We start from the raw sequence: 16,850 nt of genomic DNA, 5'->3' as shown, positions 1-16,850 counted from the left end.
CATTTGCTAGAAAACCCAGATTGTGCAAAAAACTATAATGGCGACATGTTTCGGATTATTGGTAAAGCCCGATCGTCGTTCCACCTAGCAGTTTTAGAATCTATCTACATAAGCACGAAGAAACCACTACTGTGTAGACAAAAGGAGTTCGTTTTCACCTTAGGACTCCACTGGTAACATTCTAATAGGCAAGCGGCACTGATTGGGCAACCTATACAGTCATGTGCTCGTGTTTCTGATTGGCCTATTTCGATCCACAACTGGGTATATATATTTCTTAGCGTAGAGTTTTCGATCTATGTTCTGACGTTTTAAACTCTGAAGAGTGTCAGACGAAAAGCTTTAGTTTACTAAATGTTTGCTTTTTTCAAAGCCATTTACAAGTTTTGTACCACCAAAAGATTGTTTGAAAGCTAATTTGTTTGGGTTTTGAACTAATGATGTTTTAAGATATTTTAAGAACTATTATAACTAGCATGCAACAATCAGTGATGGGGGAAAATTATGAGAAGGCGGAGAGGGGGGGAAGTTGTTAGGCAACTATCAAAAGCTCAATTTCCGCCACTCTAACATGCTTATACACAACAAATGGTAATCGAAGAAACATACCAATTGCTTGATGATGCAATTCGCAGCGATTGGACGAAATTTCGTTGGGTAAACAGGAGCAGGCTTTCGATGAGGTGTTCGGACCCTTGGCGAGCTGCCTGATTCCAATCGGTTTAATAACCCATGGATTTTATCAACCCAGAGAGGTAGCTTAGATCTTTTCGAAACGTCGTGATAAGAATCCTTTAATGATTTGGCTGGTGTACCTACAAATGATAGAAGGTGCAAACATCAGAAGCACTCCAATGATTAAAAAGTGTGCGTAATACTCAACACTTGTCAAATACCACCATCGAAAGTAATTCTGTGCGCAAACCTATATGCTCCATACTTTCTTAAACCCTCGAGCCCAAAAAAATGTAATGATGTGACCTGACAAAATCGGTGATTAAAAGCACAAGATCCTCCTTACCGACATTACTTGACCTGTAACTTGCCTCCTCTAAAATGAAGTGCTGTGACAATATCAGAACCAAAATGGAATAAGAAACTCAATTCCCGTTGGAAAAGCACACGTCTCCTTTGGCAACATGACTTATCATAAGCCCAAAATAATTGTCAGATAGAAGTTCTGGTCCGACGGGCTGGCTCTGATCTAGCATACACAGCCTTTCAGTTACTCATCATTTCGTTTGCTAGGTAAAAATAACCATTTGGGTAAAAAATTCATTGGAAATCAAAAAATGGCGGCCACGTCAATGCGAAGATCAAATAACAGAACCTAAACCTTACATTTGATGGCTAAAAACCTTATGGCGGCAATCAAGAGAAAAAACTTTGCTAGACCAACAGACCTGACAATGGCATAACATACAAATAGTAACAAAATGCAAAAAAACCATTTTAAAACCGTCAACAAGAATACTTTGATGCGAGGTAAATTTGAAACTTACATCGAGGGATATTGATGCAAATACTGGTCATCAACGGTGGTAGACAATTTGTCCTTCTTAATACTTTGACTGGATTGTTATCATCTTCACGTTTCGACACCAGATTCTTTGCCCTGGTATACAGCTGCTTCGGTGTCGCAATTGGTAATAAATGTTTCGCGATCATATCGTAATTCTTGCCAAACTGAGCCAGACCCATTGCTAAGAGATTATCCTCGCATCTAAAAAACTTTAACCTAGCATTTTCTTTGGACAATTCTTGTAGTCTCTCCGTAGCCAATATGCCTTGGTGCGGGAGCAGCTCTGGATATGTCAAGAAAAAAGGCTCTGAGAATATCTTCAGGGCTATTTTAGGGGGGATGTCCACTACTATTCTCTTGCCACGCCTTGGCTCAAATGCTTCTCTATAAATTGGCATGGCATTCTTCTCGGCTAGTATTTTCTCAAGCTCAGACTGCTCTTCAATGGTATTAATTATCCTTTAAAAAAAGAGAATGAAATATAACCATTCGTTACAAGTATATTACTTATACCCATAATGATAATGACTCCAATATCTTATTCATAGTCTTTACAGGGGTTGTACGATTCGAGAGGGTCTTTTATCTGGATGAAACCTTCGGAACTTAGAACAATCACATGCCTGCTCAAACGCCATCTCCCTTTCCATAGACACTTCTCGAGTTTCTTTTCTTCATCAACTGTTTTGTGTACTTGAGTCAAGTGGAGGCGAGAGAGGTCGAGTGAAGACAAAATTGGTCAAGTGGAGTCTACTGGGGTCAAGCGGGTTCAAATAAGATCAAATGGGGTCGAGTGTTGTTAAGAGCCCTCGAGGTCACTCGTTTTTTCAACCTTGTGGGTATGTAATAAGACAACCGTTTTGAAGTGCAAACTGGTGCTGTGAATAAAACTTATTTTCTTTTGCTTGATGCCAATTTAATTAACCCTTAACATTAAAATGTAATCTTTTAGATAAAGTAACGAATTGCATGAATCAGTATTGCGGTAGGCCATTTTTCTAAAATCTGTTTTTACAAATGACAATTAGGAACAGCTTAAACCACAAATAAATATTCTTTAGTTCTTGCGGCCGTAAAGAATATGATGTAATCGTGTTTAAACTACGACAGCCACTCACAACAATGAAAAATCTTATTATCAATAGGACTTCCATTTGCGATTTAAAAAGGAGAGCCCCCGAAAATTGTGTACTTCTTCACAAGATATCCAGTTGAAGAAGTCAAAAAGAAAAGGAACTGATGCTGCTGTTTTATGCTTTAACTTGAACTTCATATTTTCCTCTTAAAATCTTTTCATATTTTATATGAAAGAAATTGTTTGTTTAATTGTATTGGTAATTACATTGTTTTGTGAGCTTCATAATAGAATTCTGAGTTTAAATTGCCTGCCGTTCCATCCCAACGCAAAATGACATAGTTTAGTGATGCAGTTTGTTGCCATTGCATAGATACAAAGGGTAATAACACGATCAGTTACGATTTGTTACGATTTTCGAGTGTCTTTTTATTACAGAAAGCCACGCCTATCAACCAATACTACATGGAAGATTTCGAGTGTGTTCGATTGAAAAGTTGAGAGCGTTTGAACAGACTTAAGATTCTTGGTTTTGGAGCCCGCCTAAGGTTTTATGGTCATTCAGAAAGAGAAAAAGATTTGGGGTTGGCAAAAAACGTAGTGCTAAAATGAAGATCAGTACCTGTTGCATCGCGATTCCAGAAAAACGATACAGAAGGTAGGGTTTATTGGAGGGAAACAATCAATACAGGCGAGACTATACGCTCGAATAATCGCATACCTTGGATTCAGTTTTTTAAATAAGTGCACGGTATGTGTCTTTGATGAAATATGGTAATATATAAAGAAATGTTTTTTACAAGCAATTGTCTTCACCTTATAGCATCAGAAAGCCCAGGCATACAGTATGCTGAATTGTTTCTCAAATTCTCATCGCCATCTACCGCATCTTTGAAACGTGCAAGCTCTTGCAGCAGCTCTTTGCTTTCGTTGTTTTCTTTTACCAATAGTTCGTCTTTGTAGCTCAGGATGTATGACTGTGTCAAGAGCTGTACGTGCTGAAAATAATTTTGGTCCTTCATTATAAACGGAGAAAATGGCCTGCCAAAAATATAGCATAAATCGTAACGAAGTGCAAAATTTCTAAAAAAGCACACTATTAATAGTGATAACTTAGCAGATACGTAAGGATAATTTGATATCGATGAAATTTTATATACATTTTAAGGAGACAGAGAAGAACCAAAATAAGCATTTGGTTCTTTAAAGTTTGAAGATTGCACTAAATAGAGGAAAGATAGCATACTGAAGTACTTTTCATCTGACACTGTGCAGGGTATCAACAATGGGTAGTGACCGAAGGTAAGCAGAAAATTCGTATCCAGGTGTGGATCGAAAGTCACGTGCAAGGAAAAATGGGGCGTTTGATTGGTTCCTTGTTTTGGCCAATCAGCAGCTGCTAAAATATCCAATAGTACTAGAGTCTAAGAGTTGAAACGAACTCTTTCTGTCTACACAGGCGGGGTTTTATTTTTAATTTAACAGAGAAACTTGAACAGTATACAAAAAGCCAGCATGGCCTAAACTAAAGTGCGAAGCTGAAAATGTTTACCTGTTGCAACTGAGCAATTAATTGCAGTTTCTGTTCTGCCGTCAAAGAGACCTTGGGGATGACAAATTTAAGTATGGTGCTAAAACAGAAAGAGAGGATCATTTTAAGAAATCGTGTGACGGTTATGTGAACTTTAATTAAATTTCTTTATTGGCTCAAGTGGGAAGTCTTGTTGATCTTCAAAATTAATCAAGCAATCAGTTTTGGTTTCGCCTCCATAATGGAGAAACTTGAATGGAGATACAATTACAGATATCTTTGCATACCTTTGATCTTTTATATTGTCACCAAACTAGAGAAGGAAAACGCAAAGTGTAAATTCAACAGATATAAAAACACCAGCAGTGATAATAAATAAACTTTTACTGTACAAACAATGATCTAAATGGTCAGTTACTGAAGATTAGATTAAATTTTCTCATAGAATAAATAAGCCCCGAAACTCAGATGTGCAAAGCTGTACGCGATAAAAGATTCTTTGTCTTCATAAAAAAGCATTTTACTTTTTTACTTCGTGAGAACCAAACCAGAACTTAAAATTAAACTAACTAAACGTAGAAGAGCGTTATGCGTCCCACAAATCTTTCAAAAGTATTTTGACCATTCATCATTTTACGTCACTGCTGGGCTTAATTAATTGAGGAGTTTGATATTACTTCTTCCCTTATTAAATTGAAAATACTGCGAACATTACACTTACGTCATCGAGTATTCCATCTAGTAAGCCTTCCAATTCTTTGTCTAAAACGAACAGTCAAAGCTTGAAAATGATATTTTCTAAGATCAATTTTCAACAAAATACTATGCTATATTCTCATTATTTAAGCATGTCTTAAGCCCCGGTCAAACGAAATGAACATTTCTCCAACCTTTACAAACCTTGCTCAGCTCTGCTCAGCGTGCTGATCAGTACAGGGTGGTCAAACGAACTGAACCTTGCACCCAATAATTCAATGAACAAAAAGAATGATAAATGCGAGTGCCTCCGCAATGAGAACTGAAAATTTTGCACATAACTATTGTAAATCAAAGGGCCTTCTTAATGTTGTCGAAATGATGAGCTTTCATGACGCAATTTAACGTTTTAGTGAGCACAAAACTCTCGAGGTATTCATGGTGCAAAACTTAAATATATCGCGCGAGCTAGACAAGCGTGAATTGAGCAAAGTTCAGTTGGATGGTCAAACGAACGGAGCATCGCTCATACAACATATCGAACAAAAAAATGTTTAATGACTCTCTCGACATTTTTGATCGCCGTCAAACATCTCTGAGCAGGACTGAGCAAGACTGAGCAAGGCTGAGCAAAGCTAAGCAAGTGGTCAAATGAACTGAACTTTTTGTTGAGCAGGCATGTTGAGCGTTGCTCAGTGAAATGTTCAGTTCGTTTGACCAGGACTTTAACAGCATCTGAAATTTCCCGCTGTTTTCTGATTGTTCTTATTGTTATTTACCATTGTTGTTAACATCCTTTCGATGGTAAAGGGGAAAGAATGGGTCCCTATGCGGCTCTTACTTTTAGAAAGAGCCTATTAGAGAGGGTACCTATCCTGGTAGTGGTAGAGCTAGAGAGGAAGTTCGTCACAGGGCACCCATTTGCTGCTTGGTACAGGAGGCGAGCATCTAAGCAGTCAAAGGTCTGGGAACATGGCCACTGCTCTTTCAATGTGCAGTAACAAATAGGAATGGTCCACATAATCAAGCAGCAGCGAAAAATTCTTTTTTGCTGGTATTGGTGTGAAGTTCTTTTTTCGTGGTAGGCAAAGAGGTGCACCAACAACTACAAATATTATGGCCTGTGTGGTAGGTCTATATTCTAACAGATTAAGACTTAGTTAATGTTAATCTGTTCTTGTGATCATCTGATACTCATTAGGGGGTAAAACACCAGATAGCAAAAACCCTAAATTTCTGTTCAGTTCTTGGCTATTTGCAGAACAAAGGCCTCTTGATCTGACATTTCTTTTTTACTTTTTCCAAAATGTTTGGGTTATGCGTTCAACGTAGCTAGAAAAGCACTGCCACATAAACTCATAAATAACGGGACTGTTAACAGAAAAATGGCAGGACCCAGTTTCCTGACCATTATTGCTGAACTGTTATTACTCTTGGCTAATGAAATAATATTACATGTCACAGTTCGTTTTACCTTTAACTTTCTTTATTTCGTAGTTAAGAATTTTGTTAATGAAGAGCTGTTTTCCCTGGTGATTATATTGTTATTGGTCATACCTTGGCACCTTCCTAGGTTTATAAATATTCAAGATGCATGTATTTACACTAACACGAGAATGATAAATAACGTCTCTTCATCCATACATTATGTAGTAAAGTTTCAGGCAATAAGATAGGTGAGACATGCAAATTGAGACAATTTTGTGATGGCCAGCATTTAATCACTAACTAGGGGAAATCTCGGCGTTTCTAAGAGTTGATAGTATCAAAAAAGGCTGCTAAATTCTTTCGATGATAAAGAACACTGCAAGAAAAGAGCATATTGAGTTGAAAGCGAACAATATTCAAAATCAAAAGCGAACAATAATGGTGTAAACCAACTCTTTACAGTTACTTACGTGTAATCCGAACTCCTTTGTCAGTTCTAAATTCTTCTTTGTCAAATTCTTCTTCAGTTGCCATGAAATTAAAGTCCTCATCATTTTCTTCCATTGACTCGTCGAGTTCATCTGCAGACAAATGTAAGCTATTTCATTTCGAAGCTTCTAATTTCATTGATATTTCTAGCTTATATAACAAATCTATGAAATAATAAGCACACTACGAGTTTATTAGACAATACTAACCATCAAAGGAGCCATAATCTTTAGAAATCAAGCAGAAAAGATGCACTTTTGCAACAGTTCCTCTATGTTTGCATAAAGACGCATCATTGCTTAATATTGCGTAGTTTGGCATCATCTGTTGAGCATTGTTTAAAGGTTGGGTGTCCTTTTAGATAGCTATAATATTTAACTGTACAATCAACATGGATCAGCGGGAGAAGAGTGCAGTGCGGTTGCTTCTAATGAAAATACAGTTAATTTAATTAACACAACCCTTGAGCATCAGAGCATTTCAGAGACTGTTGACAAGGATTGCATTCGAGAACCTTTGAAAGGAGAACATGAGCTAATAGTTATGAATGAAATGTTGTATGATTTTCGCATCTTTTGTATATGCATATGCATGGTGACTTTGTTAATAAGTTTGTATATTGTAATTATGTTTCAGCTTTTGAAAAAGCTTGGAAAGTTTATCTGTTATGGCAAAGTGCACGTTTAAAATTAGGAAATTTTTAAAATCAAATGAATAAAATGATTTAAAGCCAAGGAGCAAACATATAGGCATAAAAGACTACACTTAACCGACGCAGCCATCTAACAGAAACCTGATAGAAGTGGAATTAGTTTACCAACCCTGCCTAAAGAGATTGCTGAGCCAACTCTGCCACTCAAGGTCATCCGGGTCCAACTCTTCTGGCTTCCGAAAGTCGTAAAGCGCAGGATCATAGTCTGGAGGGGTTAAGGTTTCTGCAAAACGAATTAACGAGGTCAATGATTTTAAAAAATGATGATGATTTTTTTTAGGAAGGTTGGTGTAACATAGTGCGAAAGGTTCATCGATACAAATATTGATTGAGGTAGTTATTTCTGTCTTCAATTAATAGCGAACAATATTGTGACAGATGTAAACTGGAATTAATCAACTGAAATCAGCGAAAAAACTTTTTGCCTGACATTTTTCAGAGTATAAAATATCAGAATTATGATCGTCAAATATCAAGCTAGGAAATATATAAACCCAGTTGAGGATTAAAATAGGCCAATTGAAAAAGCGAGTACATGACTGCTAAGGTTGCCCAATCAGTGCCTCTTGCCTAAAGAAAATATTACCAATGGATTTTAAAGGGTGAAAATAAATTCCTTCTGTCTACACAATAGCGTTTTTTTTCATTTTAGTGTGGATGGATTCTTAAACTGCTGGATGGAACGACCATCTGGAAGACCAGTTTTTCCGAAAATTTTTTGCATATAAATGTATTTGGTACCCTACAATTTACTTCTGAAGATAAACCCTAAAATTGTACTCGGTTTTATACCCTCCACCTAAAATATCCCTACCAATCGCAGTTTAGGTTCCAAGTGTAAGCTTTTAAACCTAGATACTATTTCTAACACTGCATCTCGAAAAAAAGACTTGCCCTACAATGTGGTGAGCATTTCCACCAGTCCAAACTAATTCGTTCCCTTCAAACAATATTCTTTTTAAACATGATGAAGATTGGAAAATAGGGTTCGAAGGGAGTAAACACAATGGTACGGCTCTAATGGTTTGATTTAATGTCTTTGACTGTCTACCAAAAATCCTCTTTTAGCAGAAGTACATGCATATGGACATATGGAATAGTAACTAACAGAAAGCAAAGAGTCAGAATTTAAGAACATTACATCTCCTTAAATGGCCCTGGGGTATCATAGGAATCAATACTTGTATTGGAATTAACAAAGGTAGCCAAAAATATTGAGCAGTTCAGAAACAATATTTTTGCATGTCAAAATGTTTGGAAAAATGACAAAAATGCTTGGTACAAAATGACACGAATTTGGTATAAAATACGAAGATAGCAAAAGTTTCTTGAAGAGATGTTTCGCAAAAAAATAAACATTTGAAATTCCGATATCCGATATCAACTTACCTGTCAAGGCATCTAAAGAAAGTTCTCTCATCGAAATCTTTGACCTTGTCCTATATGCGATGGTTTCCTTGTCAAAGTCACCATCATGCTGAAATTGAAAAAGCTTTCTTATCACCAACTCATTATATAAGCAAGTAAAACAATAGAAAATGATTAAGCCCTGAAGCATTCGATGCTCACAAATCAAAAGATTGTTCTAAACAAGGAGCCATAACTCCACTCTCAAAGGATCAGTCAGTGAGTCGTCAAAGTGGCAAACAAACAAAATTATATATACCTGAAATCCTTAAACTTCTCCAGAATTTTTAGCCAAAGTACAGCTAGATTAGACTAACACTGAGCTGATGAAATATCGCTTTAACTTTGATATTTTAAGATATCGAGGGGTAACAGCGTATGGATTCAACTTGGCTTACCTTCTGTTTACTTGCAGATGGTGGGGTGGCAGGCACTTTAAAAGTTCTGTCTTGACTTACGCCTTCTTCAATAACTGTTAATAAAATAAAATAAAAATATGAATTTAAAGTTGAGGAATAAAACAAAAACATGCATGTCAAGGAAAAGAAACGTAGGTAACTTGAAAATCCAAAAGACAACTAGATTCAGGGAAACGTGGATGTCGAAGTGGAAAGAGATACATGCAAGTGTAATACCAGGATCAGAGTATGGCATTCTCTGTGATACTGCAGACCCACCTTCAAGTGATTCTTTCTCCTTATGTGAAGCAGTCACTGAATCAGGTGTCCGTGGTAAAAAAGGCGATGGTTGATCACTGCAAAGCGGGAAACTAGATATCAAAATACTAAAATAAAAAGACTGAAACGGGATTAGAGATCTTTAGAACAATCTAAAAAATATATTTTTTAAACATACCTCATCCTTAAGATTTAACAACAGAAAAAGATCTGAAACAATTACCTGGACTCAATAATCGCAAATAGACATTGGGAAAAAATCAGAATGTGGAGGTAGCCACAAAAGCGCTTGAAAGATTTGAAAAGTCGAAAACTAATCGAGCAAATAGATGAGACGCCTATTTTCCAGTAAAATCATCCAAAACTGAAATTTTAATTTATTTCTACAAAATTACCTAAAGTTTGTTGTAACACTTTCATCATCACTTGGAGCCATCTGCAAAAATAGCGGGGTAGTTAAATCATCTGCACGTGCATTTTTAGTCTATCTTTCCTCTACGAAAATACCTTATCTTTCGTTAATGGTGAAGCAAAAGTTCTGATTAATCTTTACTCAGAAACTACCATCCCTAATTCATTGTTTCGAATAGAGACTAAAAACTTACTGTTGGGTTTCTGACATAGACCATTCCGTATTTTTTCATTTTGTTATATTTCATTAAACATTAGATTCATTGTAATAAGCTATATAATCAAATTAAGTTTATAAACTAAGCATAAATGTCGTAAGTGGGTTTGACTTCTACATTCACATGGCAAATTGTAAACTGGGTAGTTCTAATTCTATAAACATAAGATGAAAATGAATGGAAACGAAAAATGTAATAATTATAACCAACACGTCAAAATAAATAGAACCTCCCTTATCGCATCAAAGATTTTCTCCAAATGGTAAACTGCTTTACTAAACAGACAATGGACAAATATCACAAGCCCAAAAAGAACATAAGGCGTGGAAGAGAACTGACGAAAGAAATAAACTGAGAAACAATTCAAGGCTTGGATACACGTTCCAAAGTACCTATTTATTCAAAGTTGCTTGACACCAAAAAAATGTTGTTTCTAGCACACTCACAGAGTTCTCTTTTTCTGGGTGGTATTCTTCATCTTCTGAATCCTCTGCAAGATCAGTTTCAAAAAACTGTAGAAAAAGAAGAAAAAGGATGAAGATATTACCAAATTGTCTGATGGTTGTATTAAGGGTAAAGCTGGGGAAAGCAACCAAGATTTGCTATACTCTTTTACATAAAAATGCTTTAGTTAGTGATGTTAGGGATCAAAAGAAAAAGGAGGTGTCATCCCTTTCAAGGGATCTCGAATAGAAAATATCAAGCTTGTTGATTCTAGTATTGGAAAAAGACAGGTTTTTATTAGACTGGGAAGCAGGAAGAAAGCAGAGTGTTCGAAAGTCTACAAGAATTGGGGAGGAAGGATGACGCCTCCTTTTTCTTTTGGGTAAGAATTTGTGAGCATTGGAAGAGTCTTGGGTATATTACAGAGGAAGTGTAAAATTCTGTCTGTATGCCATTGAGTACTTTGGAATAGCTTATTTATAAAATCCTCCAGAAATCAGTTCAAAAGTATTAACATTACACGCAGTTCAGTACACTTAATATCATTTTGTGGGGAATTCCAGTTCAGAAAAAAATACATTTTCATCTTGTGATGTTTGTGCGGATTAGCAAAAAGAAGCAACCAAGCTGTTGTTAATAAGGATGTAGCAATGAGCTAAAAGATTAGTTATTTCAGCTACTATTATGAGAATATCATCAACAAATGGGTATACGAAATCACATGAACCAAGTACCTTGAAACATTCTACATTTGACACAATAAAAATAATTTCTGTTTTCTCTTACTTACAGAAATTATTTGATTAGAACACAGAATATCCTGTTTCAAATGAGAATATAAGTAACAAATATGTCTATGATTTAATATGTCATTCAGAACTGAGATTCATTTTCTTTAAATTAATAAAAAACTTTATTCTTTTCAGGGGTTGAAGTTAAAAAAAAATCATCAGTCTTATTCAAACAAACCTTTGGCTGCAACTTAGAGTCACCTGTCTTTCCCTTTCTCCATATTGATCGTGTAATTCTTGTCTCCTGAAAATATCAACAACAGTCTGATCAATATCAAATGCTTGAAACTGAGACTACTACTGCTACAAAAGGATCTTGTCAAAATAAAGCCCACAATATTTGCCTTAAAACCTCTTTTATATTTGCATAAAAACTTTGATTACAAAAAAAAAAAATATTCAAACCAAACTCAGTAAATCCTGGCCCACAGCAATAAATAAAAGCTGTTGGCTGATAATAATCAAATAAAAAAGCTGCTTTCTTGAACAGTTATCTTAAATTGCAGTTGAACAGTTATCTTTAAATGCTTTTTATTAAAATAAAACAAAAAAATACTAGTGAACAGTTCTCATTTGTGTGCAAAATGAAGAAAAAGCTTGAACACACTTCCTGTTATTTGTATTACATAATTGTTTAATGCAACACAGAAGATGGTTCATAAAATCATATTGACTTTTATGAATGCTATGCAATTAATCAAAAAGAAACATGGGTGGTGCATGTGGATAAGATATTACCTAGGCCGTTATCAGTGCCTAGACTCATCTTATCATATGTGTACCGAGTTATTGGAAAAACTTTCAATAAACAGATAAGCTGTATTCAAGATACTTACAAGGCCAAGTTCATTTGAGGCTTGTATATCATTATCAGAAGCATCCAGTGCAACTCTTTGTGTAAATTCAACAAGTAGTTTGTCAGTCAGAAGATGCTGGAAGGAGTCAGGAAAGGAATCAAAGATTAACTATCCACAATCCGCATATATGTAGAACTTTATGTAAACTGTAAAATACAATAATATTGACAACAAAAACATTGAAAAAATATTTTGTTTATTTTCAGTTTCTCGTTTTATGTTGAGTGGACTAATATGATGAATCGAAACATTGGTGGGACCTGTGACAGGGTTAGGCCTTATCTAAGGATGGGGGCTTATAAGTTATCTTATTTTCCAGGGTGTGGCTAATTTGAGTAGAGGGGTTATACAAGGGAGTATAGTGACCATTGTCAAATCATTACGGTGTCTTCTATTGTATCACTGTCATTGTATCATGTATTATTTGTATCATTTACACCTTACAGTACATTTCTTTTAATAAGACCATAAAAATGATAGGACTATAGAAAAAGCACACATCAATAAGTGTTTCTAAAGGGGGACCAATTAAAGGATTTACTTTAATAAAAATTAAATGAGCAATAAAAAGATATATTTCCAAAAACAAAATGCCAAAAAGAACAGTAAGAAAATTTTTGTTCTTATTGTCTTCCTTGAGCAAACTAAGTGGCTGTGGAAGCGCTAATGGGCGATTCCCAGCCATAAACAGCCAGATCTGTAACAGCAAACCTGCTGTGAGAAACTGGGTTTATTGTGAAACACATACACACCCAACAAAATATAATGATGCATTTGTTTGTTTAGGGTTTCACAACCAATTGGGCTGAGATCTTTCTTTGAAGTGCAATCTTTGAATAATCAATTACAACCAAAAAATACATTTACTTACATGCAATATGCTTTTAACATTTGCTGCAGACAAACTTATTTTCTTGGCATCAATCTTTTCAGCTAGCTCATTAGCAACATCTGTCAGAGCATCTTCTCTTTCTTCTTCTTCTGTTTTGCAAATTTTCCTATAACAAAAAACACACAATAGGCATAATTACACAAAAGGGCATATAGTTCTAAAATATCTGGATAACAGGTTCTTCTTTATGAAGTGTTTCTTGAAGCCCCTGTATACACTCTCAGCCATGACTGTCAGTATATAAAGGGGTTGTGAGTTTAAGTGCCTATGAAATGACATTTGACAACTTTAAATATAGGCACACATCTAATAATCAAAGTTTGCAGATTTTTTTGGTTTTTTTCTTGTGGAACCGTCTTTCTGCAAAGTTTTGTGCTGTAGTAATAATAGACCAGACGGAAATGGTGGGATGTACCACTTTGGGGTGGGGAAATTTTGATTACCAGTTTCCAGTTCTTTATCAACTGGTGATATTGAATTGTGATGGTAAACAGGGATTTGCCACTGTTTTTTGGGGTAAAATGGGGATTAAATCAGGAGAAGTTCCTACTTTATCCTCTGCGAAGGAGAAGGGTGGCTAGAATGACGTTTTTAAGGTTACGGTAAACGTTTCTGACACAATATCTGCTTTTCTCTCTCAAAAAGCAAAACTATTAACTGAATCAGATAAAACTAAACATCATTTGATGCACAAGGACGTGGTGATTCCAACCATATAAAAATAATTGGCAAATATTGTAAAATTATACTTACAGGCAAATTTATTGCTTAAATGAGTGTACCACCTTCAAATAATATTTTGTACCCTTGCGATTGTGGTAACAAAATCAAACTTATATCCGCAGAAAGCGCAGATATTTAGCTACCAAAATGTGTCTCAGATTTTTCAAATTCTTCCTCCCCTTGGCAAAATTGGCAAACAATTTTTCTTCCCCCTCATAGCTGTTTTTCACTATAAAAGACGGACCAGAGCAAATGCAAAAATTTTGAGAGACCATTTGTTTACCTGACATCTGTTCTGGTCGTGTGCAAAGTTTTGAGTAATTTGATTGGTTCCTTATGTAAAAAATAGCTTCTTTGTAGCTATATGTAGAGGAAAGTCCGGAGAAAACAGGATTTTACTGATTCCATTTTCAAAATTTCTGTTTGTTTCAAATTTGGTATCATTGTGTGCCTTGAAAGTTCCACTACTTGAATGTGAAAAAATCAAAAAATGGATGATTTCATCCAGAAAACGTTTACTGTAACAAAATAAATCTGGTCCAAGCAGTGGAATATGAAGGATAGTTTATCTTTTTTGGTAGAAATACGTTTAAAGTAGTAAAGACGTCACATGACAAATTAAAGCTCATTTTACTACTTAAAATATATTTCTACCAAAAAGATAAACTATCCTTCATATTCCAAAGCTTAGACCAGATTTATTCTGTTAAAAACATCATTCCAGCCTTCGCAGAGGATGAGCAGGAACTTCTCCTGATTTATTCCCCATTTTACCCCATACAAACTGCGGCAAATCCCATTTACTATCGCAATTCAATACCACCAGTTGATAAAGAGCTCCAAACTGGTAATCAAAATTTCCCTGCCCCGAAGTGGTACTCCCCACCACTTTCGTCTGGTCTATAAAGTACGACTGAGATACAATAACACTGTCTTTAAAGGTGTGGAGCAATGTACCCCAGTCTACCAAAAGAAAAAGAGGGCAATTCCCAGTTAGGTTCTATATCTGTATCAAACTGCTGTATCAAACTGTCCCTTAGCGTAAAGTTTCGTGCCAAGGGGGCAATTTTCAGTGTATCAAACTACCCTATTGCAAAATGTCATGCCAGTATCACAATTTGCAGAATTGTTTGACTAACAGCCCTGTTTAAGTTGTGTCTGTCATCTGACTTAGTGGTATGGTGTCTTTATTTTGAAATCGGAACCAACTGCAAACCTTGTGATGTCACAGATTCTTAAGCTTTGTCACTCGCACTCATTGTTTTTAAAACCCCCAAAACAATTTTTTCCGTTCAAATCTTTAAGTTATCTATTAGTTTTAATTAGTATAATTATCGTTTTATATTGCAACAATATGTAGTTTCAATTTCTTTCAAAAAAGCTATGCGTGAAATTTCATTTAATAGGCAAACAAATACTCGCTTCCAGTAAATGCTGTTTGGTACACTTTGATTACTAGAATTTGACCATTTTGTTCAGATCAAAATGAAACCAGAATCATGCAAGAATTTAATGGTAATAGACTGCCAATAACCTAAATTTGAAGAGTTAGTTTTATTTAATATTCATGGGATCCAGGAAAGTCATAAGGCTTTTGAGGTTTTCAAAGCCATCATAAAAAGTAAACACAAAAATCAACATCATGATAATTTGTTCTTGAAATCAATTGAATTATATGATAACATTAGAATTTGGTCATTTTTGGGGCTGATGGCATGGGTGACAGTGTCTACATGCAACCAAATGCAGTTTCCACAAAGTCTCACAGATTTTGCATGATACATGCCATTTCAGTATTTTATTGCTTTCAGACACACCAAGCAGAGTTCTTGTTTTGTTTAAATTCTTTACTTTTTCCAGAATAAAAATCCTACTTTCCTAAAAAGGCCTAGCTACAGAAGAGTAAATGTCAAGATAACATCCTATCCACACAGGTCAAGTTGTGTCATACTTTTGGCAGAACTAAGTAAAATCACTTGTAAGCATGCAAACATGAAACACGGGTTAGTTCTATTGCAACTATGAAACCTAGTATTTTTCCAGAAATCCACAGGATGATAATAATATCCCTTGAAGAGTGCCAAGGAAGATTTGGAAGAATCTGGTAATCAAACTGATGGTGATGGCATCCTCTAAAAAGTGTGCCTGTAATGTGTGTTTCCTTGAAGAGAGGTATTTCATTGATTCTCTTTGAGTGCCAATGGCCTTGAGATGTTAAGCAGACCAAAAAAATTCCAAATTTTTTAAAAAGCTCACTCATTTTCAAAACTGAAACTCGATAGGGCTGCCTAATATTCCCACTTTATCCAAACAGAATCCTATCATATTACTTTATGGAAATTATCATTTGTATCTTATTATTTTCTATATACAGATCTTTTTAACTGCCAATTTCTTTTTTTTTCTTCTTCTAAAGACAAAATCAGACACCAGGGTGAATTGGAGCCTTTTCGGCACAGAGCATCTGACAAGTAAGCATTTAGAGCATGTTCTTGGTGAAAATTCAATGAAGCCATTGGCACAAAGCAATTCAAGAAAAAAAATTTTGACACCAAGAAGATATGGGACCCAAACTAATTCTACTTCAAATCATACCAATCGTCATCATCGGCTAATTGCTCTTCCGCGTTATCATCATGTGCAGTCTTCCTTTTCTTGGGACTTTTACAGCCTGTTTTCGAATTATCTATCAATCTTCGCTTGGACGGAGATTGGGTTGGAGTACGAACTTTTGTATCTGCGTCATGAACATGTTTTCTTTTCTTTTTGGCGACACTTCTTCCAGAATCGATGTTTAAAGTATCGCAAGCAGCTACTGATTCCTTTTTCTCCTCCATGCCATCGAACAAATCTTGTTTATTTACATCTTGGATGTTTTAGAGCCGTTTTTCAAGTTTGCAAATCATTCGCCACGCTTTTGGAAATGCCTCTTTCGCATTCAAGCTTTTCAACAGGAGGCAAATTTAAGAGGGTGTGT

At 35.6% G+C, this 16,850-nt stretch overlaps 1 protein-coding gene across 1 annotated transcript in view; it reads right to left on the bottom strand.

Annotated features, from left to right (window-relative positions):
- LOC135687238 (uncharacterized) overlaps positions 1 to 16,807 on the bottom strand; it is a 35,671-nt gene extending 18,864 nt beyond the window's left edge. The window contains exons 1-17 of the mRNA XM_065203750.2: positions 16,469 to 16,807; positions 13,130 to 13,256; positions 12,238 to 12,333; positions 11,580 to 11,645; positions 10,613 to 10,678; positions 9,933 to 9,973; positions 9,538 to 9,614; positions 9,259 to 9,332; positions 8,843 to 8,930; positions 7,563 to 7,676; positions 6,723 to 6,833; positions 4,850 to 4,890; positions 4,416 to 4,441; positions 4,150 to 4,228; positions 3,414 to 3,595; positions 1,503 to 1,981; positions 610 to 815 (exon numbers count right to left, since the gene is read on the bottom strand). Coding sequence (XP_065059822.2) covers positions 610 to 815; positions 1,503 to 1,981; positions 3,414 to 3,595; positions 4,150 to 4,228; positions 4,416 to 4,441; positions 4,850 to 4,890; positions 6,723 to 6,833; positions 7,563 to 7,676; positions 8,843 to 8,930; positions 9,259 to 9,332; positions 9,538 to 9,614; positions 9,933 to 9,973; positions 10,613 to 10,678; positions 11,580 to 11,645; positions 12,238 to 12,333; positions 13,130 to 13,256; positions 16,469 to 16,710 — 2,115 coding nt within the window. The 5' untranslated portion in view covers positions 16,711 to 16,807. The remainder of the gene's footprint in view (positions 1 to 609; positions 816 to 1,502; positions 1,982 to 3,413; positions 3,596 to 4,149; positions 4,229 to 4,415; positions 4,442 to 4,849; positions 4,891 to 6,722; positions 6,834 to 7,562; positions 7,677 to 8,842; positions 8,931 to 9,258; positions 9,333 to 9,537; positions 9,615 to 9,932; positions 9,974 to 10,612; positions 10,679 to 11,579; positions 11,646 to 12,237; positions 12,334 to 13,129; positions 13,257 to 16,468) is intronic.
- Between the last annotated feature and the right edge of the window lie 43 nt (positions 16,808 to 16,850).

This window comes from Rhopilema esculentum, chromosome 20 (assembly GCF_057945365.1).
Source record: "Rhopilema esculentum isolate cy_ngs chromosome 20, ASM5794536v1, whole genome shotgun sequence".
NCBI classification, from domain to species: Eukaryota; Metazoa; Cnidaria; class Scyphozoa; order Rhizostomeae; family Rhizostomatidae; genus Rhopilema; species Rhopilema esculentum.
Note: the sequence above shows the minus strand (reverse complement) of the source record. Positions and strands in the feature narration are given on the sequence as shown.